This window comes from Drosophila miranda, chromosome XL (assembly GCF_003369915.1).
Source record: "Drosophila miranda strain MSH22 chromosome XL, D.miranda_PacBio2.1, whole genome shotgun sequence".
NCBI classification, from domain to species: domain Eukaryota; kingdom Metazoa; phylum Arthropoda; class Insecta; order Diptera; family Drosophilidae; genus Drosophila; species Drosophila miranda.
This window is the reverse complement of record NC_046673.1, coordinates 11330443-11354620: the sequence shown is the minus strand read 5'-3', so window position 1 is coordinate 11354620 and position 24178 is coordinate 11330443. Positions and strand designations below refer to the sequence as shown.

General features: G+C 44.7%; 3 protein-coding genes and 2 long non-coding RNA genes across 6 annotated transcripts; 1 reads left to right on the top strand and 4 right to left on the bottom strand.

The window, feature by feature from the left end:
* Positions 1-8099: 8099 nt before the first annotated feature.
* LOC108156833 (mitochondrial import inner membrane translocase subunit Tim16) lies at positions 8100-8483 on the bottom strand. The gene has a single exon (XM_017288583.1). The coding sequence runs from the start codon at positions 8481-8483 to the stop codon at positions 8100-8102; it is 384 nt and encodes a 127-aa protein (XP_017144072.1).
* Positions 8484-10835: 2352 nt separating this feature from the next.
* LOC108156757 (mitochondrial carrier homolog 2-like) lies at positions 10836-13543 on the bottom strand. The gene is made up of 2 exons (XM_033394475.1): positions 11214-13543; positions 10836-11142 (listed from the first exon to the last, which is right to left on the bottom strand). The coding sequence occupies exon 1, from the start codon at positions 13378-13380 to the stop codon at positions 12766-12768; it is 615 nt and encodes a 204-aa protein (XP_033250366.1). The 5' UTR covers positions 13381-13543; the 3' UTR covers positions 10836-11142; positions 11214-12765.
* Positions 13544-14660: 1117 nt separating this feature from the next.
* Positions 14661-15409, bottom strand: LOC117189372. 2 transcript variants are annotated; one of them, XR_004473376.1, is made up of 3 exons: positions 15224-15409; positions 14898-15148; positions 14661-14834 (listed from the first exon to the last, which is right to left on the bottom strand). It is a non-coding gene; the product is annotated as an uncharacterized LOC117189372 (long non-coding RNA). The 2 variants fall into 2 exon arrangements; XR_004473373.1 differs by having other exon boundaries at positions 14898-15152; positions 15224-15407.
* Positions 15410-22614: 7205 nt separating this feature from the next.
* LOC117189381 lies at positions 22615-23277 on the bottom strand. Its single transcript, XR_004473377.1, has 3 exons — positions 23183-23277; positions 22852-23111; positions 22615-22788 (listed from the first exon to the last, which is right to left on the bottom strand). It is a non-coding gene; the product is annotated as an uncharacterized LOC117189381 (long non-coding RNA).
* An 11-nt stretch (positions 23278-23288) lies between these two features.
* LOC117187138 (BTB/POZ domain-containing adapter for CUL3-mediated RhoA degradation protein 3-like) lies at positions 23289-23954 on the top strand (the record flags this gene model as incomplete). Its single annotated transcript, XM_033389173.1, has 1 exon — positions 23289-23954. A coding segment is annotated over one exon (666 nt), but the record flags the coding sequence as incomplete, so codon positions are not given.
* Between the last annotated feature and the right edge of the window lie 224 nt (positions 23955-24178).

The following is a 24178-nucleotide window of genomic DNA, read 5'->3' as shown; positions in this document are numbered from 1 at the left end:
GCCAGGGCGCAATAATAATTATAACAGCGGGTGCGTTACGCAGTCAAGTGTTTAGAAATGTGGCAACAACGAAGAAATGATTTTATTTCCGTTTGCTGCCACGATGACGGCACAGTGGGGCGCACGGACACAGTGGGAATGGGCCTGTTTAAATATGCAATTTCAATTTCCGAAAAACACAAAACGCGTGCAACACGCAGAGGATTCACACAGCTCAGGATTTCCATGCGAGTGCGACTGTGGAGGGCAATGGAAATAGGAATGGGAATGGGAATGGCAATGGCAATCTAAATCGGAATGGAGATGGAGATGAGGTCGCTTGGCTGCATGGTGGGGGCTAGAGGGGATGTAAAATTTGATGTTGAATGTTACCAGGCAATCGGAAACAGTGGGTTTAGTTGGTGTGGATTGGGGTGGTGGTGGTGGTGGTGGTGGTGGTTGTGGTTGTGGGCCACTGGCCGCATGTTTAATTGGACGCAATTGAAACTAAACTAGCGTAAAATGGAAATAAAAACACAAATGGAATTGTTGCTCTTGTCCGATACGCTCCGCCCACCCCTGCCATAAGGTAATAGGAATTCAGTCGTTTCGTTTCGCATAAAAATTAATTACAAATTAATTTACCATAAATTGAAATTGGTCCCCGCATTCAGCGCAGGGAGGGACTAGCAGGATGAGGGTCATGTCGGCCGGTGGTCAGTCGAGTGGTTGGCCCGAAGTTTGTAGCTGCCGGGGAGCAAGTGGCGTACGAATTAGCAAAAAAAAAGTGTGGGGATCAGCAGAATACCCACAGAATCCTTCTCAATATAACAAGTGTTCATTAGCACCCAGTCATTAGCACAAAGTTAGTCACTGGGCACCAGATAAACTTTTTTAAAGCGATGTATGCACTAAAGCTGTCTGACTGATAGTCTAAGAACACGATCCCTAACTATAGTGCCCCTTCTGTTCTGCTCTATCGTGAATGCGCGATTTTTGCACCCATAATATTTGTGTATGAGTGATGGCCAGCGTTCTCCATGACACCCACACTTAACTGCGTTTTTTCAACTGCCGCCGATTGGGCGGCCATTGTTTATGTGGATGCTGCGCATGGGGTGAGTGTGATTCCTGGAGCTGGGCGTAAAATTAAGGCCTGAACCGCATTTTACGAAATGCGGTCAGAAGGACTAATTATGCTAAACGTTGTAACCGCAACAACCAGTTAGCCATGGCCGAGTGCCCGCCCCATGCCACTGGCCGGGACCCTGGTTTAACTATTTTTGTTGTTTTGCTGTATTGTTGTTCCCGATGCGATAAACCAAAAACTGTTCGCGATATTTCAATTATACTCGTGTACGGATACACTCGTATATATTTATGCAGAACCATTGCTCAGGGCCGGGCGTATGTAATGCATTATGGATTTTGGCAAAGTTTTAGCTGTTGCCTCCTGCCACTACGCACAGCGGGTGCAGCGGGGCGACAGTGGCAGTAGCACAACTGATATACAAAAAGAGTTGCCTACTTTTTAGGACCCTCTGCTATTGAAGCCATTGAAAAGAGCGGTCGGATGGAGTGGCCATGGCGGTGGTGGTGCGGAGGGGGTGGGGTTGTGCTGGTAGCGGGAGGTGTGACTATGCCGCAGCGGTACATGTAAATAACAGCAAAAGTTTTAATTAAATTTTAAATACAAGTTAATTTTGTGTATTTTCACGCGCCACACACACACATACCAGTTTAAATTTTACTTAACTCTTCGTGTTGGTGTTTTTGGTCAATTATTTACATATGTGTGGTTGTGTGTGTGTGTGAGAAAATGAGTTATAAATATTTAGTTGTAATTCATGTTTAGTTTTCCATTGTTGGCGGCCTTAAAAACCAAATTAATATTCATGAACAAACGGCGCGACCGGTTCAAATTTTAATTAGAAATAAATAATACAGACAGCCATTCTCGTGCAACCAAACAACTAACTTGTTGCACCCGCCCCTGGCCTATCAACACAACCAGCAAACAGCAACCATCAAACACTCGTACAATCCACGTAATCATAGCCATTCCGGCCAAGACTCTTTCTGAATTATCATCCCTAATCGAAAATATCATAATGCAATGCAGCTCGTCTAGATACCTGTCCCCCCTCTCATCGTACACTCCTGCGTTTGTAAGTGTGTGTGGCCCATTCACATTCTCGTGATTTGCAAGTAATCATGTTGTACACCTTGAGGCCATACAACGCATACTGATGATGATTCCTATTGCTCTTCCCGTTCGTGTTCCTGTTGCTATTCCCATTCCGATTCGTGTTATATCTTCAGTAATAAACGTGCGTAATCAAGCCATAGCCAGGTCTGCCTGGTCTGGGTCTAGGTCTGGGTCTGGGTCTGGTGCTGGTCCACAACAAAAGCCAGCGGCAGAAGAAAATGCACATTTGCACGAGTCCTATATGCATGCTCCTTGATCCATAGTCCGGGTGTAATATTTGATTTTGATTGAAGTGCAGTCAGGCATGTGCGGCCAAGGAAAAATCGCACGAGACCTTACCAATCCTCTCAGCCAACCGACAACCGACTACCGACTACCGACTTTCACATGCCGCTTGCCTGTTGCCTATTCAGACAGTCAGTCCGGTGTCAGGGTTACAAGGCAAGCACATAATGAGAGCAAGGGACCAGAGTGGCAAAAAGAGGAGAAAAAAAATGCATTATAATGCTGCCTGCCAACCAACATGAACGTGAACGAACGCCTCCGGATTGCGCTCTCCTGAGACTCGATTTTAGCTACGTGACCATCCTTGGTCCAGGGCTGCAGGCTGCAGGCTGCAGCTACGGAACGGAATCGGATTTCGATTTGAAATTGTGCGGCACCTAGTATTGTGTTTTAATCCTAATTGAAATCCAACAGCAATGTTCTGGAAGTGTGTAAATTCGGTTTTGTATGCAGAATTGTGGGGAATTGCTATGATACATCGTTGGAAAGAGCAACCAAGAGATACGCTGGATTGCTGTCCTAACTTGGGGGTCATTTACAAGGGAAGTCAATGGCAGTCACTTACCGAAAGCACTCCGACGTATCAGGAACCACTGGAACCTCCAATGAACCATTCTTTAGTGCACCAATGGAACTAGTTCCGCAACGGACTTGGTTTTCCAGCCCCAGAACCGCTACATCTCGCGCTGCATTCGCTGCGACTTGACAGGCATCCTGGAGCCGACAACCCCTGACTGCACCCCGAAACACGTTGATCTCCTTTCAGTTCGGGGGCTAAGCCTGCTCCGGCTTCGGCTTCGGCACATCCCCTTTCTCCTGCCACGGCGGCACCAGTACTCCGCCTCCCACGACTTTCTCCGTTTTTTCACGCCAAGCTATTTTATGGCCTGCATAAATCAGAGATGCCCTGCACCTTCCTCCACAGCAAGCTGTCTGGACACGCTTTCCCCACCGCCAAAAAAAACGTAGGGGCTGTGGGCGTGGCACTTGATGATGACGATATTATTGGGAGCCCTACACACTAAACATATATGTACATAAATATGTATGTATACGGGTACATCCATATGTATCTTCATCTGTTAAGTTTAGGCCTTCGTAATTGCCGACACTCGCAGCGCATGAAAATTTAAAACGTAACAAATGAAAGAAAATGCCGCTTTGCTCTCGCAAACAGTTTTCCAAGTGGCTTTTTGGCTTTGACTGCGAATTAAGGGGACTCCTCGTCTCCAATTTGTTTTGGCCTCGTTTTACAAGGCGCAAGGCGGTGGGAATGGAAATGGGATTGGGATTGCGGCTGCTGCTACTGCTGCTGCTGCAGGGGAAAGAAAAAACATTTAGGCAACTTGGCCCTTTGAAGGCTCGTGGTCATAAATTCCGTTCTCACCACATTTTCCCTTTGCCGTTCTCACACACTTTTCATTTATTCTTTTTCCTGGCTCTCTCTCTCTCTCTCTCTCTCTGTTTGGGGGCAAGGCATAAACATTTTCGTCTGCCAAGGTGCAAAAAAACGGCAGACCAAACAGGAAGGGGAGTCAAAAGAGAGGAACCCCAGTACCAACGAACATTTAATACTCTGAAAATTCAACTCAAACTTCAACTTGAGAATATGCCTGGAAAAAGTTACACGAAATGCACTCAGATCAATCTGATTTTCTTTTGTGCGAATATAAGGTTAAATAACTCTATAAAATTGTCCCATAAATGCTCCGAATGGGACGCTGCACTTCAATGGAAAGCGGCTCTCCGGCACAGCAGAAGCCTCCACAATGAAATGCCAAAAAACAAAGCATATTTCTGGCCATACCGTCTAACTTGACTTGGTTTGGTCCTTGGCATGGGCTGCTGGCTGGTTCTTTGGCAAACAGACAGAAAGACAGCCCAGAGTGGGTGAGAGCCAGAAAAAGAAGTAAGGAATCTAAAATGATAATAAAATATTCATATTAATCTGCTGGGCTCATAAAATATTCAGCTGCGTAATTGTTGGCATTACGCTCGAGTCCAAGCCCAGCCAGCTATGACGACAGAAGAAGAGTCTGTGTGCCAGCAGTGCCATCATCATCATCATCATCGTCTCCAACTCCCGCATCAGGAAAGGAAATGCCAAACAAAAATCTTGCCAGTTTTATAATTTACACCTGGCTGCTTCTACCTCTACCTCTCCCTCTCTCCATACTCCCTGTTTCTTCTGGGTCTCTTTCCCAAAAAATAAAAGAATATACACTTTAAAGCTAGTAGCTTTAAGAGCTAAATAGAGAGGTGCCATGTGTAAAGGAAGAATGCCACAACAACCCAATCCGAACGAAACCAATGCCAGGCAATGGCAATCCCATTAAGCTATTCATAATTGCTCATAATTTTGGTTGATTTCATTAGCATATGTAGCATTTTAATTTGATGTGGAAAGCTGCCACTCACCGGCACTCAATCCTCCTCCTCCATCTCCGTCGCCACCTCCTCATCCCCCAAAGAAAAGCCCGCTCCAGTTCCTCACACACCTCATATGCATAAATGCATAATCAATGAAGCCTCATTAACCTGTCGCTGTCTCTACCTCTGGCTGTTTATTGTTGTTGCCTGTTAATTACGCAACCCATAAAATATATATTGCTTCTCATCGCGCTTTACATCAGAATGACGTCGATTAACACCTCATAAATGTGTGCGGGTTAAGTGTGTGTGGGTGTGTGTATGGGTGTGAGTGTGAGGAAGGGAGTGTGATTGTGTTTGTGCTTGTGTAAAACCTGTTAATTGGTTTAACGGTATAAAATTGAAACCGCCGACGTTGTTGTCGGAAATCGGAAGCCCATGCGGCGTATGCGTTATATATTTCAACCAGAGCCATCCGCCCAATCCACCAAAACAAAAAAAAGCACAAAAAACGAAACCATGTTCCCAATAGCATATTCACCTCGATTTTTCCCCGCACATCATTTCGGACTGCTGCCTCATATTTTTCCAACCATTTTTATAGGCTTGTTTAGGGATTTTGTGACTTTGTGAAATTGCCACGTTAACCGAGAAGACCCCATATGACTGTCTGTAGGAATACTTCGCTGTTCAGCTCTATAATATATAAAAGTTGTTTGAAATTTTGATCGCAGATGAATTTACAAAATAAATGGACATATATTTGAGCGTTGTCTCCAATAAAAGTCACTGCCATGGTAATTTAAACAAGTTCTTCATAAAATATTTTCTTTGAATGTGTTGACCATTTCAGCTGTTTATCGGACCATTTTTCACGATCTCAGTACAAGAGATTTCGCAGCGATTTGGCCGAGTGGAACCGAGTGCATAATTAATATTCATATGTTACCAATCATGCATTTAGTGGCCTGTGTTAATTATGACATATATGAGATGTGAACATGTGGCAATTTTGTTATGTCTGCTGTCGACCGCGTTCTTAGAAGGGGCATGAACACATGTAAATTATTTGATACGGATACTGATATTGATCTACCCACAAGCACGGGTACAGATACACACCTAATTCTACAGGCATACATACTTATATGTGCGTACTGCTTTCATTCGATCTGATTTCAATAATAATTCATAATTGACTCCTTAATTGACTCGTTATTAATGGTAATTAAGCCCGAACGTACTGCAATTTGCTGCGCACAAAACTGACAGCTTATGAAACCTAAGTCGTAGGACAAAGCCTCCCCAGTTTCCCAAGCAAATGCTTGATTTTGTTCAACATTTCCGCTACTCACAAACTCACACAAATGTCCACGCACCCACACAGATGAACGAGAGCTGCACCACAAAAGTGTTGCAAATTTTACGAAGGCTGCTCAAAAGGTTTGCTACACTTTACCCCAACCCAAACCCATTAAGATAATCTCCTCCATCGAAGTATGACACAAAGCCAGTGGAAATTCGAAGGAAAAACAGTCTGCAGTATGGAAAAGACGATCAAGGAATGCTAACCTTCTATCTAAATATAAAAAACACACCAATATATATAGCTCTTCCCCATTATCCTTCAGTTTTTCTACATATCTGTGACAAATGTAAGACTATTGGCGATTTTCAGAAAAAGATCATCACTTTTCATCGCTCCAAGAGCATTGAAACTGTTCAAACTGCACCTCGTTCTCTCTGGCTGACCATCTGGCTTTCCCGAAGCCCCTCTCGAAAGTACTCATCTCTCCTCGCTGGCATCACATCTTTATGAAGTTGAAGACAAAATTGTGTTGCATCGTTAGTCTAATTGCATTTTGCTCAGGCGACACTACAACAGATTCGTGTTCTGCTCAACAGTTGCTACGATGCACTCATATACATACATATAGTATAATAAAATACATGTCTACATGTCCATATGCATGTTTGTATGTATGTATATCCACTGTTAGGCAGGCATGCGTGAATGTTGCAGGAACCAGGCTAGAATCAAGAACAGGACATGCCAGGACAGGACAGAACAGTGGAGAAATTTCTAGGCCAGGACATGCTTCTGCTGCTGCTGCTGGTACTGCCATGGCTGAAAGCTGATGCCTGATGGCATTTTTTGGTTATTAAGACGATACGAATTTTCCCCTCATCATCCATGTGAGCCACACACACACATGCCCGTGTAATAACTAGTAATTTCCCAACGTTTATAGTTTCGTTATGTGGCCGAAGGAGGAAGCGGCACGAGGGTCCCAAGTCTAACTTTTGACTCTTGATTTCTCTGGCCTAAATGAACCTGACCAACTCGCAGCAGCTACACCTACAGCAGCAACAACTGGCCCAACTGGCATTTAAGCAAGGATTTTCGGGGTAGAAGACAGATGAACCAAGGGTATACCCTTGGAAACGGCACCTGCTAAAATCATAGGGAGAGCTCTGCTAAGAGGCTTGCCGACCAGGCATTGGTAGACTCTTGATACCCTCTACTCCCGGCGTTGTAGCCCAAAAATGTGTCGCATTCAAATGAACCAAAACTGAATTGTGTCTGGGCCGTGCGTTCGCACTCGGTAGTCCCTGGCTGTTGGCACATTTCGTTTTAGATTTTTGATATTTTCATTACGTGCATCTGCCAGTTACGCTTCATTGTCTGTCTGCATGCGTGTGTGTGTGTGCGTCTGTGTGCCTGGTAGTGTATAAAATCTTGTACAACGTGTCCTTGCTGGTTCTTGTGTCTCTCGTTACGCTTCGTTACATTGCATTGGTTAGTTGGCATCTGAACCCTGTCTAGATTTTAGCCGCTTAATCTCTGCTGACATTTGGTTAGACTGCAACAGTAAAGAGGGAAAGATACGGAGTCGAGTGGCTGCTCAACAAGCATTTGAATGTGAAAACAACAATGAAATGTGCCATTCCGGTACAACTCAACTCGATTCGAGCAGCCAGCCTTCCAGTCATAGGCATCCTCCATTAGTCAGTCCAGTCAGTCGCCGCACCCAGACCTGCCGGCCTCAACAATTGAAATAAAGGAAAAAAATGGGCGAAAGGAAAGCTTTTGTAAATCTGTTTTTAGTGCGAGGCTTAGGGTTTGTGCACTTCTTTCAAAACGAATGTAATTAACATAAGAAGAGTCGACACCTAATCTGCTTTGCATGCTTCAGCCAAACGAATAGGTTAGACCATTGATTTTTGACCTTTTGTGTTGTATTTTGTGGTTTTGCTACTTGGACTCTGACTGAGCCACGGTCTGGGCCTCCCACTTCTTGATCTCCTGATCAATACGTTCCTTGGCCCGAACGACCTTCGATTGAATGTAGAACGATCCGCCTGCATTCTTCTGATTGACATGAAACAAGTACTGAAACTTGTTCTCGACTTCTCCGCGATCCAGCACATCCTTTACGTTCAGAATCAGCTGCGCCTCTTCCAGCGTCATACCCTTGAGCGCAGCATCGGTTTTGGTGGGATTAAAGGTGGCGGACTGCGCTGCATGCACCCGGGCTGCCTCTCTGTAAACTTCGACCTCCTGACGCACCGTCTTCGCGAACGCCTTGCCAATCGACTGGGCCCCCAAGAGAACGATCCTCACCAAGTACCGGGCCATAACAACTAAATTTAATTTATCTGGATTTTAGTATCCGAATAAATATATAAACATATATATATACAGAATTTTCTCAGCTGTAGCGACGGCAACGAAAAGTGGATTTCCTTTTTTCCTACTTGCCCGATGGGTCACAGAAGAATCCGTAGTTTTATGAGCCAACGACAGGAGAACATGTCTACGCCGACAGAGCTGCTGCTGATCAATTACATGAATATAAACGAGGGGGAACGTTGTGAGTTGCTGCGGACACCGCAACTCTACGGTTATACCCGATACTAAGTCAGTATGGCTCTCCTCCGGCAGACGCCGCTAATATTAAACGACACGACAAGCAGTGCGTGCGAGAGAGACAGAAAATCAGTCTAAGCGTGACGTCGGGCGCTGCATAGCCACTGCAAATTGATTTGTTCCTTTTGGCTATAAAATAGATTTGATCTTATCCAAATTCAGCAATCTGATAGATATGGTCATTATCTATGATTCTGCGTTTTTAGTTTTCTCTAAAGTGCAATATTGTGGATGCAGCAGATTTTCGTCCTTTGTGTGGGCGGAAGGGGGTGGGGCGAAATTTTGAGATACACGTTTTATAGTGAGATCTAACAGGAGTGCGGCTACCAAATTTGGTTACTCTAGCCTTAATAGTCTCTGAGATTTTTGAATATCCCCAGATTTTCGACCTTTGCGGGGGCGGAAGGGGGTGTGGCGAAATTTTGAAACAAACTCGTCTCGGTCCGATATATTAGGAGTGTGGATACCAAATTTGGTTGCTCTAGCTTTTGTAGTCTCTGAGATCTAGGCGCTAATGTTTTACTCTAAGCTACGTGTGTGTTAGAGAGAGACAGGGCGAGAAAAAATGAAATTGTTTTCTTGATGCTGGCTATAATAATAATACGATCCAATTCAGATTCTGCAGTCTAAAAGATATGGTCAGTCTCTACAACTCTACGTTTTTGGTTTTCTCATATCTTTAAAATTGTGGATGCCACAGATTTTCGTCCTTTGTGGGGGCGGAAGTGGGCGGGGCGAAGTTTTAAAATATTTTTGTAGCAGTGACATATCACAAAAGTCTGGATCCAAAACATCGTTGCTCTAGCTCTTATAGTCTTTGAGCACTAGGCGCTGAAGGGGACGGACAGACGGACGGATGATTATCTCGTATTCTCAATATTGTGGATGCAACAGATTTTCGTCCTTTGTTGGGGCGGAAGGGGGTGGGGCGATATTTTGAGATATACGTTTTATAGTGAGATCTAACAGGAGTGCGAATACCAAATTTGGTTACTCTAGCGTTAATAGTCTCTGAGATTTGTGAATATCCCAAGATTTTCGTCCTTTGCGGTGGTGGAAAGGGGGTGTGTCGAAATTTTGAAACAAACTCGTCTCGGTTCGATATCTTAGGAGTATGGATACCAAATATGGTTGCTCTAGCTTTTATAGTCTTTGAGATCTAGGCGCTAATGTTTTACTCTAAGCAAAGCCGGCTATGCTACGTGTGTGTTAGAGAGAGACAGGGCGAGAAAAAATGAAATTTTTTTCTTGATGCTGGCTATAATAATGATACGATCCAATTCAGATTCTGCAGTCTAAAAGATATGGTCATTCTATACGATTCTGCGTTTTTGGTTTTATCGTATCTTTAAAAAACTGGATGCCACAGATTTTCGTTTTTTGTGGGGGCGGAAGTGGGCGGGGCGAAGTTTTGAAATATTTTTGTAGCAGTGACATATCACAGAAGTCTGGATCCAAAACATCGTTGCTCTAGCTCTTATAGTCTTTGAGCACTAGGCGCTGAAGGGGACGGACAGACGGACAGACGGACGGACGGACGGACAGACGGACGGACGGACGGACAGACGGACAGACAGACATGGCTCAATCGACTCTGCTATTGATGATGATAAAGAATATATATACTTTATGGGGTCGGAAACGATTCCTTCTGGACGTTCAATCACATCAACTTTTACCACAAATCTAATATACCCCAATACTCATTTTGAGTATCGGGTATAAAAACACCCAATTTGTCAAATTTTCGCAACCAAAGCCACCCGTTCAATTCAATTCAAGGTTAATTAAAACAATTGTCAATTCTTTCAATATATTTATTAATATGCTAGAATTAAACATTAAAATGTGCGTTCGCCATGCCAACTGCCTCGCCATCAGCCCAGAGTTTTTTAACGAGAGATTGTGAATGTGTAGTGCGTGAATATTTGCGTGAAGTAACCTCTTGGATGTTAACGATATAAAAACCTAGGAAAGCTGTGAAGGGGAATGATAAATTAGTTCGCGGTGCATCCACTATTTGCCACGGCTTCAACTTACCCCGTCAAAAGCTATACGCTGTCCGTCAAGGATGGCTGTGTACCAGAGTAGAGGATTGTTCGCCAGTTTAAGTAGAGTTGTCGCCTTGTGATTCGTAGAAGTAGAAGATGCCATCATTTCAAATATCGAAATAAGAGTGTTCAAGTGTGTTTTCCGCACAACTATACCCTTCCGAGGGTCGTGGGCTCGCCAGAAACACATTTTGTTTGTGTAACTCCAGCAGCAGATGTTGTTCCATCCAACGGAGAGCGTCACATCAGTTTACAGGGCTTTCCTAGCAGCGTTGCAACGCGTTGTGTCGCATTGTGCGTGTATGTGTCTTGGCTGACTAGAAGAAGAACGAAGAGCATTGAGGAACGAAACTGGCCTACGACGGAAGCACTGCTGTTTAACACTCACTATATCGACGTCTAAGAATGTCTGCCATTAGCCTTAACTGCCGATTTGTGTAAGTGCTCTTCTGGTTTTTTTCACATTTTCAATTTTAGGAAAATTTTATTTTTAACACAAAGTGATTTTGGCACCTGCAGAAAGTAGCCACCAATTTGTGCTTCATGCCAAGCAGTCTGAAGCCATGTCCGGTGATCAGAAAGTGCTGTTAAAAGGGCATTCGTCTCAGTATGTCAAGCTGAATGTTGGTGGTCGCTTATATTATACTACAATCGGAACACTGACGAAGCATAATGATACAATGCTAAGCGCTATGTTTAGTGGTCGCATGGAGGTGCTAACTGATTCAGAAGGTTGGATACTAATAGATCGCTGTGGAAACCATTTTGGAATCATACTCAACTTCTTGCGCGATGGCAGTGTCCCATTACCCGAAACTAACAAAGAAATAGCTGAGCTACTTGCAGAATCAAAATACTACTGCATTCCATTGATAACTTCGCAAAAAGAGCAACAACTTCTAATCAGCGCGTCTTCGAAACCGGCTGTTATTTTAGTGGTGCAGCGACAAAACAACAAGTATTCATACACAAGCACATCCGATGACAATTTATTAAAAAATATTGAACTTTTCGACAAGCTCTCTCTGCGTTTCAACAAAAAAATTTTATTTTTAACACAAAAATTTTGTTATTTTTATAACCGAAACTAAGTTTTTTTAGGAGATGTTGCCCCTATGGAGCCCGAAACGATACTGAATTGTTTGATTTTTTCAATAGCTCGTATACTTTTACTTGTACTACGACTGGTTTTGAACCGAGCATGGCCTACTACAGCAATCCAATTTTTTGACAACGTGTTCTTGAGTGGATTTGAATGTCATGGCTTGATTTCGGCAGCTCTGATACTGTACAGTCTAGTACATTTCCGTTCTGCGACACCTGTTAGCACCGGGCTTAGCAATTCACATTAGGGAAATACATGGGCGAAAGGAAAGCTTTTGTGAATCGTTTCTTAGTGCGAGGCTTAGAATTTGCCCACGTTGTTCAAAACAAGCAGAATTGACATAACAAGAGTAGACCCCCAATCATTTATGCATGTCCTGACTGGGCCTGCGATACGGTCTGGGCCTCCCACTTCTTGATCTCCTGATCGATACAAACGCCTTGCCAATCCACTGGGCCCCCAAGAGAACGGTCCTCGATAGGTATCGGGCCATGGTCTCGTCCTATGAATTGTTTTCGTCTGACTAGTGGTATGACAATATTAATAGTAATAGCATACACAATAATCTCAGTTGCTATGGCAGGCAACCAAACGGGTACTCCTATTATTCGTCTCTTACGATACCATCGCGATGGTATAAATATACCGTGAAGGCTAGCAGTGATCCGCTGTTGCACCTGTCAAATGAAATACCACCTTTAGCTATCAAGGGAGTGTGAAAAGTTACAGGATCTATGGAAAATATCATTGTAACAAAGAATCAATTGAAGTATACAATTCTTGTTTATTTTGTTCAACAAATAGCTGGAAAAAAAGGGCTGAGCCAACTCTGTGCTTATTTCGGGCGTCCCATCAAGTCATGCAGCCCCTTGACAGGCACCGTACGCCAGAAAAGAACGCCCCCACGGTGGTAGAATCCACTACCTTGATATATATCATAGAAGCACTTAGTCCAGTGTTCATAGTGCGGCATTTGAGACGGCATTGCAGCAGCCAAGGGGGACCCTTGAACATCCATACAGGTGCCCACCACTGACAACGGGTGCAGAGCGTACGAGGACGAAATATTGACTATTACCTCGTTGAGTACCTGAATGGTGCTGTGTTGCGGCCCATAGTGGAAGAAGAGAGCCGTCGCGACAGTGGTGACTGCCATGATGCCTATATTGCGCAGCAGGCGGGGCACAAAGCCGGCGTAGAAACCGGCCACGCCTTCTTCGGTGAATATCTTGAAGATGGTTTGGCCCATAGTTTTGTAGACATTTTCGCAACCTATAAACTGGGCGATCTGGCGAGTCAAGACTACAGTAAACGGCTGCGTGACGACCAGATTCAAGGTCAATCGGATGCTTCTGACTAGCAAGTTCCATGACACATCCTTCACAGAAGTCCCAGTCGTATGAGTGAGTTTGCGAGTTTCCAGACCCATCGCCGCCATAGCTGCCTCCATCAGGTAGGAAGTAAAATTTCCCGCGATGCTCGCCTTGAGACCCCGAAAGAGGGCGAAGAATCCATCGCTCTGATGACCCAATGAGGTGTTGCGCCCCAGGAAGAAGACTGCGCGATCCGAGCAATCCCAGCCGGACAATCTCACCAGGAAAAGGTTCAAAGCCCAGTTGCATCAATACACCGGCATGATGGAACGGGTGCATCAGCGTAGTTCAAAGTACCCCCGTGCAGAAAAATTCCAAAAGGTCATTGAGTCCATCCTGTTCGATTATCCTGTTGTTATTCTGCAGCGGGCCCTCTCCAGGCTCAATGTGGTCCGGCCCATTAAGGGCCACCATGTCCAGAATTTCATTAATGTCGAAGCGACCGGCAACCAGGCGATGAAGGTTTTCTCGTATCCTCAATATTTTGGATGCAACAGATTTTCGTCCTTTGTGGGGGCGGAAGGGGGTGGGGCGATATTTTGAGATATACGTTTTGTAGTGAGATCTAACAGGAGTGCGAATACCAAATTTGGTTACTCTAGCGTTAATAGTCTCTAAGATTTGTGAATATCCCCAGATTTTCGTCCTTTGCGGTGGTGGAAGGGGGTGTGGCGAAATTTTGAAACAAACTCGTCTCGGTTCGATATCTTAGGAGTATGGATACCAAATATGGTTGCTCTAGCTTTTATAGTCTTTGAGATCTAGGCGCTAATGTTTTACTCTAAGCAAAGCCGGCTATGCTACGTGTGTGTTAGAGAGAGACAGGGCGAGAAAAAATGAAATTGTTTTCTTGATGCTGGCTATAATAATAATACGATCCAATTCAGATTCTGCAGTCTAAAAGATATGGTCATTCTCTACGATTCTGCGTTTTTGGTTTTATCGTATCTTTAAAAAAGTGGATGCCACAGATTTTCGTTTTTTGTGGGGGCGGAAGTGGGCGGGGCGAAGTTTTAAAATATTTTTGTAGCAGTGACATATCACAGAAGTCTGGATCCAAAACATCGTTGCTCTAGCTCTTATAGTCTTTGAGCACTAGGCGCTGAAGGGGACGGACAGACGGACAGACAGACATGGCTCAATCGACTCGGCTATTGATGCTGATGAAGAATATATATACTTTATGGGGTCGGAAACGATTCCTTCTGGACGTTCAATCACATCAACTTTTACCACAAATCTAATATACCCCAATACTCATTTTGAGTATCGGGTATAAAAACACCCAATTTGTCAAATTTTCGCAACCAAAGCCACCCGTTGAATTCAATTCAAGGTTAATTAAAACAATTGTCAATTCTTTCAATATATTTATTAATATGCTAGAATTAAACATTAAAATGTGCGTTCGCCATGCCAACTGCATCGCCATCAGCCCAGAGTTTTTTAACGAGAGATTGTGAATGTGTAGTGCGTGAATATTTGCGTGAAGTAACCTCTTGGATGTTAACGATATAAAAACCTAGGAAAGCTGTGAAGGGGAATGATAAATTAGTTCGCGGTGCATCCACTATTTGCCACGGCTTCAACTTACCCCGTCAAAAGCTGTACGCTGTCCGTCAAGGATGGCTGTGTACCAGAGTAGAGGATTGTTCGCCAGTTTAAGTAGAGTTGTCGCCTTGTGATTCGTAGAAGTAGAAGATGCCATCATTCCAAATATCGAAATAAGAGTGTGCCAGTGTTGCCAATGTTGTTCCATCCAACGGAGAGCGTCACATCAGTTTACAGGGCTTTCCTAGCAGCGTTGCAACGCGTTGTGTCGCATTGTGCGTGTATGTGTCTTGGCTGACTAGAAGAAGAACGAAGAGCATTGAGGAACGAAACTGGCCTACGACGGAAGCACTGCTGTTTAACACTCACTATATCGAAGTCTAAGAATGTCTGCCATTAGCCCTAACTGCCGATTTGTGTAAGTGCTCTTCTGGTTTTTTTCACATTTTCATTTTTACGAAAATTTTATTTTTAACACAAAAATTTTGTTATTTTTATAACCGAAACTAAGTTTTTTTAGGAGATGTTGCCCCTATGGAGCCCGAAACGATACTGAATTGTTTGATTTTTTCAATAGCTCGTATACTTTCACTTGTACTACGACTGGTTTTGAACCGAGCATGGCCTACTACAGCAATCAAATTTTTTGACAACGTGTTCTTGAGTGTATTTGAATGTCATGGCTTGATTTCGGCAGCTCTGATACTGTACAGTCTAGTACATTTCCGTTCTGCGACACCTGTTAGCACCGGGCTTAGCAATTCGCATTAGGGAAATACATGGGCGAAAGGAAAGCTTTTGTGAATCGTTTCTTAGTGCGAGGCTTAGAATTTGCCCACATTGTTCAAAACAAGCAGAATTGACATAACAAGAGTAGACCCCCAATCATTTATGCATGTCCTGACTGGGCCTGCGATACGGTCTGGGCCTCCCACTTCTTGATCTCCTGATCGATACAAACGCCTTGCCAATCCACTGGGCCCCCAAGAGAACGGTCCTCGATAGGTATCGGGCCATGGTCCCGATGTCACAAAGGCAAAATTAATGTCTCTCATTTGCGCATTAAAGACAGCTGATGAGACAATACCGGCAGTACCAGCTTATGGTGGCCCAACTCGTGCTCGCCTTCCGAAGTTAGCTCTGCCGCAGTTCAGCGGCAACTTTTCGGACTTTAAAAACTTCATAGGTTTATTTGAGACTCTAGTTCACAATGACCAAAGCATTCCAATTATCGAAAAGTTCAACCATTTGCTTTCGTGTCTCTCCGGTGAAGCGTTGGGAACAGTTAGGGCTTTCCAAGTAACCGAGACCAACTACGAGAAAGCAATGGCTAGCTTAAAACGGGTCTACGATAATGATTGTCTGATCTTTAAAAATCACATTGATGCCCTATTTAGTCTTCCCAAAATGACCCAGCAATCAGCATCGTCCTTAAGGAACTTTATCGATACCGTCTCATCCATATATGGTTCGTTGTTGTCGATTGGCGATGATAAAAAGATCTCGAATGCGATGATTATTCATCTCGTCTTGAGCAGAGTCGATCCGGTGACCAAAGAGAAATGGGAAGAACAGCTCGATTATGACAAACTGCCACTTTGGACGGACTGTGAAAAGTTGCTTAATCGCAGACATCAGCATCTTTCGGCCGAAAATTCGGAAAAACCAAAGCAGGAGCAGAAAGCTGTGCCAAGCAAGCCGCATAATCGGAGCTCATTCGCGTGTTCCACCGCGAATACCAAAAACCAACAATGCAGCTACTGCAATGCAAAAGGCCATTTGTTGACAGATTGCAGTCCATTTGGTCGGCTGGCAGTAATGCAAAGGTTCGAATTCGCAAAAACTGCATCCTTGTGCATCAATTGTCTGCAGCCAAGCCACTCTGTAGTACGATGCAAAGCTAAGAAGTGTCGAGTGTGTGGCTGCTCACACCATACCTCATTGCATAGGTACACAGTGGCGAATAAAAGTCTAGCGTTACCATCACCCCCAGAGAATTCTTCTCCTCCTCCCAATCAGAATCAACCTTCCACTTCGAATGCTCTCCATGCGACAGCTATGGATAGAGTTATTCTGGCTACGTCGATCGTAAGCGTCCGAACAAATAATGGTGAACATGTTTTGGCCCGAGCTCTGCTTGACTCGGGGTCTCAAACCAATTTTATAACTGAGGACTTAGCACAGCGCTTACAGATCCGTAGGGAGGAGTCGTGTATCAACTTGCTTGGTATTGGTGAATCCAATTCACAAGTCAAGAAAAAGATACACACGGTGGTGAAGTCGCGAATTACTGGTAGTGAGTTTTCGGTTGATTTCTGGATTCTAAGGTCCATTTCGGGGTATCACCCTGATCAGACACTTAACGTGAGTGACTGGAAAATCCCGAAGAACTTACCACTTGCAGACCCATATTTCTTCAAGCCACAGAAGATAGATATGTTGATAGGTGCAGAAACATTTTTCGAACTTTTATCTGTTGGTCAGATTCGACAAGGTCCTGACTATCCAACTCTGCAGAAAACGCTTCTCGGCTGGATTGTGTCGGGCAGATACACTCCAAAGGTGACTGCCACCCAAGAAGCTAGGAATTGTTTGAGTTGTCGAGAAGAGTCAGTGATCCACATCGACAATACATTACAAAAGTTTTGGTCACTGGAAGAATTGCCGTCTTCTAAAAAGTCTTTATCTCCTGAACACAAGTTATGTGAAAAGCATTATAGAAGGACTATTCAGGTCGTGCCTTCAGGTCGGTTTGAAGTAAGACTGCCGTTCAAATCAGATCCCAGTATCTTAGGCAACTCCTTTGAAGTGGCTAAACGGCGGTTTTTATCGCTTGAAAAAAGATTGTCTCGTGACCCCGAGTTGCAGAAAATGTACTTGGAGTTCATGGAAGAGTACCTCTCCTTGGGTCACATGTCTACCACAGACAACACAATCCCCAAAACTCCACATTATTTCATTCCACATCAGTGTGTGTTGAGGCCTCAAAGCACGTTGACCAAGCTCCGCGTCGTTTTCGATCCGTCTTGTAAAACGTCCTCTCAGGTGGCCTTGAACGACATATTGATGATCGGTCCTACGATACAGGATGAGCTGTATTCGACATTGCTCCGATTCAGACTACACAGGTACGCCTTGACAGCCGATGTCAAGAAGATGTATCGCCAAGTCTGGGTCGCTGATGCGGATAGACAATTCCAGCTCATAGTGTGGAGAAGAGACCCGTCTGAGTCCTTGAGAATATACCAGCTCAACACCGTAACTTATGGGACTGGACCAGCCCCATTTTTGGCTATTCGGTGTTTGAAGAGGTTGAGTGAGTCTGCAAAACTCTCATTCCCTAAAGCTGCTGAAGTTATTGACTCCGACTTCTATGTCGATGACATGTTGACTGGTGCTGGTTGCGTGGAGGAGTTAAAGACAATTAAGTCTGATGTGGCTCAGGTTCTTCAAACTGCTGGGTTTGAATTGACTAAATGGTTTTCGAACTCACCTGAGGTCACCGCATCCGAGAGCACAGTTAAACCGATAACGATCTCGGACTCAGAGTCAACTAAGGCGTTAGGAATATCGTGGCTGCCACACGAAGACGTCTTTAAGTTCCAAATTGACACGTCAGTTATGGGTCTCCGAGCGACAAAACGGAACATATTATCGGTGACATCAAAGCTGTTTGACCCCCTTGGCTTGTTAAGTCCTTTAGTAATTAAGGGAAAGATCCTACTGCAGGAGCTTTGGCTCAACAAGCTAGATTGGGATGAGTCAATTCCAATGAACTTGGAAACAGCATGGAACTTATTAAAAGAATCCTTGGGTCAGTTGGAGAAGATTACCATACCTCGATTTGTGCATACTGATCCCATGTCACCGATTCAAGTACATGCCTTTGCCGACGCATCCATGAGAGCTTATGGAGCCTGCGTCTATATCCGTAGAAAGACTGCAGAAGGTTTCAAGGTCTCCTTGTTGACTGCAAAGTCGAAAGTAGCGCCACTCAAGACGAAAACGCTCCCAAGGCTTGAGTTATGTGCCGCTCACCTTCTAGCAGACCTTTGTCAGCGAATCAAATCACTGCTCAAGGTTCCAATTGATAAAATGATATTCTGGTCAGATTCAGAAGTTACTCTTCATTGGATCAGATCCCACCCTTCGTCGTTGTCAACATTCGTTGCGAACCGAGTAGCGGAGATTCAAGATTGGTCAAGTGAAGCTACGTGGCGGCATGTGCCAACAAAACAGAACCCAGCAGACATAGTTTCGAGAGGTTGTGACGTAGAGGAAATCGTGCAGTCGATCTGGTTTGGTGGACCAGAGTTCTTAAAGTTTGAAGAAGAGAGCTGGCCCAGAAATCCACACTTCGAGCTTTCCGAAGAAGAGATACAGATGGAAAGTCGGAAGAAATCGGTCGGACTGACCGTCGCGGCCAAGCCAAATTACTTAGTGGATGTAATCGAGGGATACTCGTCACACCTCAAACTGCTAAGAGTGTTCGTTTTCGTGTTCCGCTTCATCCGAAAATGCAAAGACAAAAGTCTCAACTTTGGATAAATTCCGTCATCCGTAGAATACGACGAGGCGTTTCTAAAAATAGTCGAAATAACACAGAAAAATGAGTCTCAAGAAGATATTGAAAGGGTTCGTAAAGGCACCAAGTTAGGCCCCAGTCTTCAGCGCTTGAATCCCTTCATCCATGAAGAGGCTGGGACATGGTGCTCTTTTTCGTTGTTGCGAGTTGGGGGGCGACTAGTTAACGCTCCTATGTCATATAATGCCAAGTTTCCCTTGTTATTGACAAAACGCTCGCAGTTTGTGCAGACATACGTTCGCTATCTGCATCAAACGAATTTTCATGCCGGCCCACGAGCACTCGTGAGTATCCTTAGACAGCGCATTTGGATAGTGAATGCTCAGGCGGTCTGCAGGGCGACAGTTAGGTCGTGTATTCGTTGCTTTAAATGCAAGCCGCTACTCCAGACCCAAATGATGGGCAACTTACCCGCAGACCGGCTCCGTGCTCTCCGCCCATTTTCAGTATGTGGCGTTGATTTTTGTGGCCCAGTCTATACGACTCTGAAAATTCGTGGAAGGCCCCCTTATAAGTCCTACATAGCGTTATTTGTCTGTTTTGCGTCCAAGGCGGTTCATTTAGAAATTGTCTCCGATTTGACGACTAATTCCTTCTTGTTGGCATTCCAAAGGTTCGTCGGTCGTCGAGGATGTCCGCAACGCGTGAACTGCGACAACGCGACAAATTTCGTCGGAGCAAGTCGCCACTTCAGCGAACTGCGGAGGAAGATAGAGGCGGAAGCGGACGCGATACGCGAATTTGCGTCAAGAAGCGGGTGCGAGTTTGCCTTCATACCGCCTCGAGCACCGGACATGGGCGGACTTTGGGAGGCCGGTGTGAAGTCTGCCAAGGGCCTACTCCTACGGGCAGTCGGAAGCGCTCTCCTCACCGCAGAGGAGCTGGAGACCGTGCTGGTCGGGATCGAGGCGGTACGTAACTCGCGCCCGCTAGGACCCCTAAGCCCAGACCCAAGCGACGGAGACGCGCTGACTCCCGGGCACCTGCTGACAGGCGGGCCGCTCATCGCACCCCCAGCACCCAGGACCCCGGACCAGGAGGGTCTGAGCTGCTTAAAGCGATGGCGGCTTGTCTCGTCAGCCAGGCAAATGTTCTGGCAGTGATGGTCCCGGGAGTATGTGCTGGGATTGCAAATAAGATGCAAGTGGCACCAGGAGGAGCCAAACATAAAGGAAGGCGACCTCGTAATCGTCGCCGAGGACAACCTGCCCCTCAACAGTGGCTCCTCGGAAGGGTGGTCGGAACAACCGCCGGGCAGGACGGAAGGGTCAGAGTGGTCGACCTAAGGACGAGCAGCGGAGCCACGTTCAGGAGGCCAATCCACAAGTTGGCGCTTCTGCCAATGGTTTGAAGCCTTCCAGGCCTTCAGCGGGACCGGTGTAGCGCCATTTGGATAATAATAATTGTTATTAGGATAGTATTTCATGAAGTCTAGTTTAAGTTAGGCTAGGGCAAAGCGGTAGCGCAATAAAAGCTCGCTCTCTCGCTCTTGGCGAATTCGCCCCGCTTTGCCACCGTAGGTAAGGTAGACACAGAAGAAATTGTTTTAATATATGCACGCACTCCTTTTTTTCGTCGTATTAAAATACAAAATTGCAGTCACCCAAGTTGTTTCGGTATCTTTATTTAGAAAAACTATTCTAAAATTTCAGATGGTTTGGCCCATAGTTTTGTAGACATTTTCGCAACCTATAAACTGGGCGATCTGGCGAGTCAAGACTACAGTAAACGGCTGCGTGACGACCAGATTCAAGGTCAAGCGGATGCTTCTGACTAGCAAGTTCCATGAGACATCCTTCACAGAAGTCCCAGTCGTATGGGTGAGTTTGCGAGTTTCCAGACCCATCGCCGCCATAGCTGCCTCCATCAGGTAGGAAGTAAAATTTCCCGCGATGCTCGCCTTGAGACCCCGAAAGAGGGCGAAGAATCCATCGCTCTGATGACCCAATGAGGTGTTGCGCCCCAGGAAGAAGACTGCGCGATCCGAGCAATCCCAGCCGGACAATCTCAGCAGGAAAAGGTTCAAAGCCCAGTTGCATCAATACACCGGCATGATGGAACGGGTGCATCAGCGTAGTCCAAAGTACCCCCGTGCAGAAAAATTCCAAAAGGTCATTGAGTCCATCCTGTTCGATTATCCTGTTGTTATTCTGCAGCGGGCCCTCTCCAGGCTCAATGTGGTCCGGCCCATTAAGGGCCACCATGTCCAGAATTTCATTAATGTCGAAGCGACCGGCAACCAGGCGATGAAGGTTTTCTCGTATCCTCAATATTGTGGATGCAACAGATTTTCGTCCTTTGTGGGGGCGGAAGGGGGTGGGGCGATATTTTGAGATATACGTTTTATAGTGAGATCTAACAGGAGTGAGAATACCAAATTTGGTTACTCTAGCGTTAATAGTCTCTGAGATTTGTGAATATCCCCAGATTTTCGTCCTTTGCGGTGGTGGAAGGGGGTGTGGCGAAATTTTGAAACAAACTCGTCTCGGTTCGATATCTTAGGAGTATGGATACCAAATATGGTTGCTCTAGCTTTTATAGTCTTTGAGATCTAGGCGCTAATGTTTTACTCTAAGCAAAGCCGGCTATGCTACGTGTGTGTTAGAGAGAGGCAGGGCGAGAAAAAATGAAATTGTTTTCTTGATGCTGGCTATAATAATAATACGATCCAATTCAGATTCTGCAGTCTAAAAGATATGGTCATTCTCTACGATTCTGCGTTTTTGGTTTTATCGTATCTTTAAAAAAGTGGATGCCACAGATTTTCGTTTTCTGTGGGGGCGGAAGTGGGCGGGGCGAAGTTTTAAAATATTTTTGTAGCAGTGACATATCACAGAAGTCTGGATCCAAAACATCGTTGCTCTAGCTCTTATAGTCTTTGAGCACTAGGCGCTGAAGGGGACGGACAGACGGACGGACGGACGGACGGACGGACAGACGGACAGACAGACATGGCTCAATCGACTCGGCTATTGATGCTGATAAAGAATATATATACTTTATGGGGTCGGAAACGATTCCTTCTGGACGTTCAATCACATCAACTTTTACCACAAATCTAATATACCCCAATACTCATTTTGAGTATCGGGTATAAAAACACCCAATTTGTCAAATTTTCGCAACCAAAGCCACCCGTTCAATTCAATTCAAGGTTAATTAAAGCAATTGTCAATTCTTTCAATATATTTATTAATATGCTAGAATTAAACATTAAAATGTGCGTTCGCCATGCCAACTGCCTCGCCATCAGCCCAGAGTTTTTTAACGAGAGATTGTGAATGTGTAGTGCGTGAATATTTGCGTGAAGTAACCTCTTGGATGTTAACGATATAAAAACCTAGGAAAGCTGTGAAGGGGAATGATAAATTAGTTCGCGGTGCATCCACTATTTGCCACGGCTTCAACTTACCCCGTCAAAAGCTGTACGCTGTCCGTCAAGGATGGCTGTGTACCAGAGTAGAGGATTGTTCGCCAGTTTAAGTAGAGTTGTCGCCTTGTGATTCGTAGAAGTAGAAGATGCCATCATTCCAAATATCGAAATAAGAGTGTGCCAGTGTTGCCAATGTAGTTCCATCCAACGGAGAGCGTCACATCAGTTTACAGGGCTTTCCTAGCAGCGTTGCAACGCGTTGTGTCGCATGACATTGTGCGTGTATGTGTCTTGGCTGACTAGAAGAAGAACGAACAGCATTGAGGAACGAAACTGGCCTACGACGGAAGCACTGCTGTTTAACACTCACTATATCGAAGTCTAAGAATGTCTGCCATTAGCCTTAACTGCCGATTTGTGTAAGTGCTCTTCTGGTTTTTTTCACATTTTCAATTTTAGGAAAATTTTAATTTTAACACAAAGTGATTTTGGCACCTGCAGAAAGTAGCCACCTATTTGTGCTTCATGCCAAGCAGTCTGAAGCCATGTCCGGTGATCAGAAAGTGCTGTTAAAAGGGCATTCGTCTCAGTATGTCAAGCTGAATGTTGGTGGTCGCTTATATTATACTACAATCGGAACACTGACGAAGCATAATGATACAATGCTAAGCGCTATCTTTAGTGGTCGCATGGAGGTGCTAACTGATTCAGAAGGTTGGATACTAATAGATCGCTGTGGAAACCATTTTGGAATCATACTCAACTTCTTGCGCGATGGCAGTGTCCCATTACCCGAAACTAACAAAGAAATAGCTGAGCTACTTGCAGAATCAAAATACTACTGCATTACCGAGCTTGCATTGTCATGTGAACGGGCACTATATGCACACATTGAGCCAAAACCTATTTGCCGCATTCCATTGATAACTTCGCAAAAAGAGCAACAACTTCTAATCAGCGCGTCTTCGAAACCGGCTGTTATTTTAGTGGTGCAGCGACAAAACAACAAGTATTCATACACAAGCACATCCGATGACAATTTATTAAAAAATATTGAACTTTTCGACAAGCTCTCTCTGCGTTTCAACAAAAAAATTTTATTTTTAACACAAAAATTTTGTTATTTTTATAACCGAAACTAAGTTTTTTTAGGAGATGTTGCCCCTATGGAGCCCGAAACGATACTGAATTGTTTGATTTTTTCAATAGCTCGTATACTTTTACTTGTACTACGACTGGTTTTGAACCGAGCATGGCCTACTACAGCAATCAAATTTTTTGACAACGTGTTCTGTTAGCACCGGGCTTAGCAATTCACATTAGGGAAATACATGGGCGAAAGGAAAGCTTTTGTGAATCGTTTCTT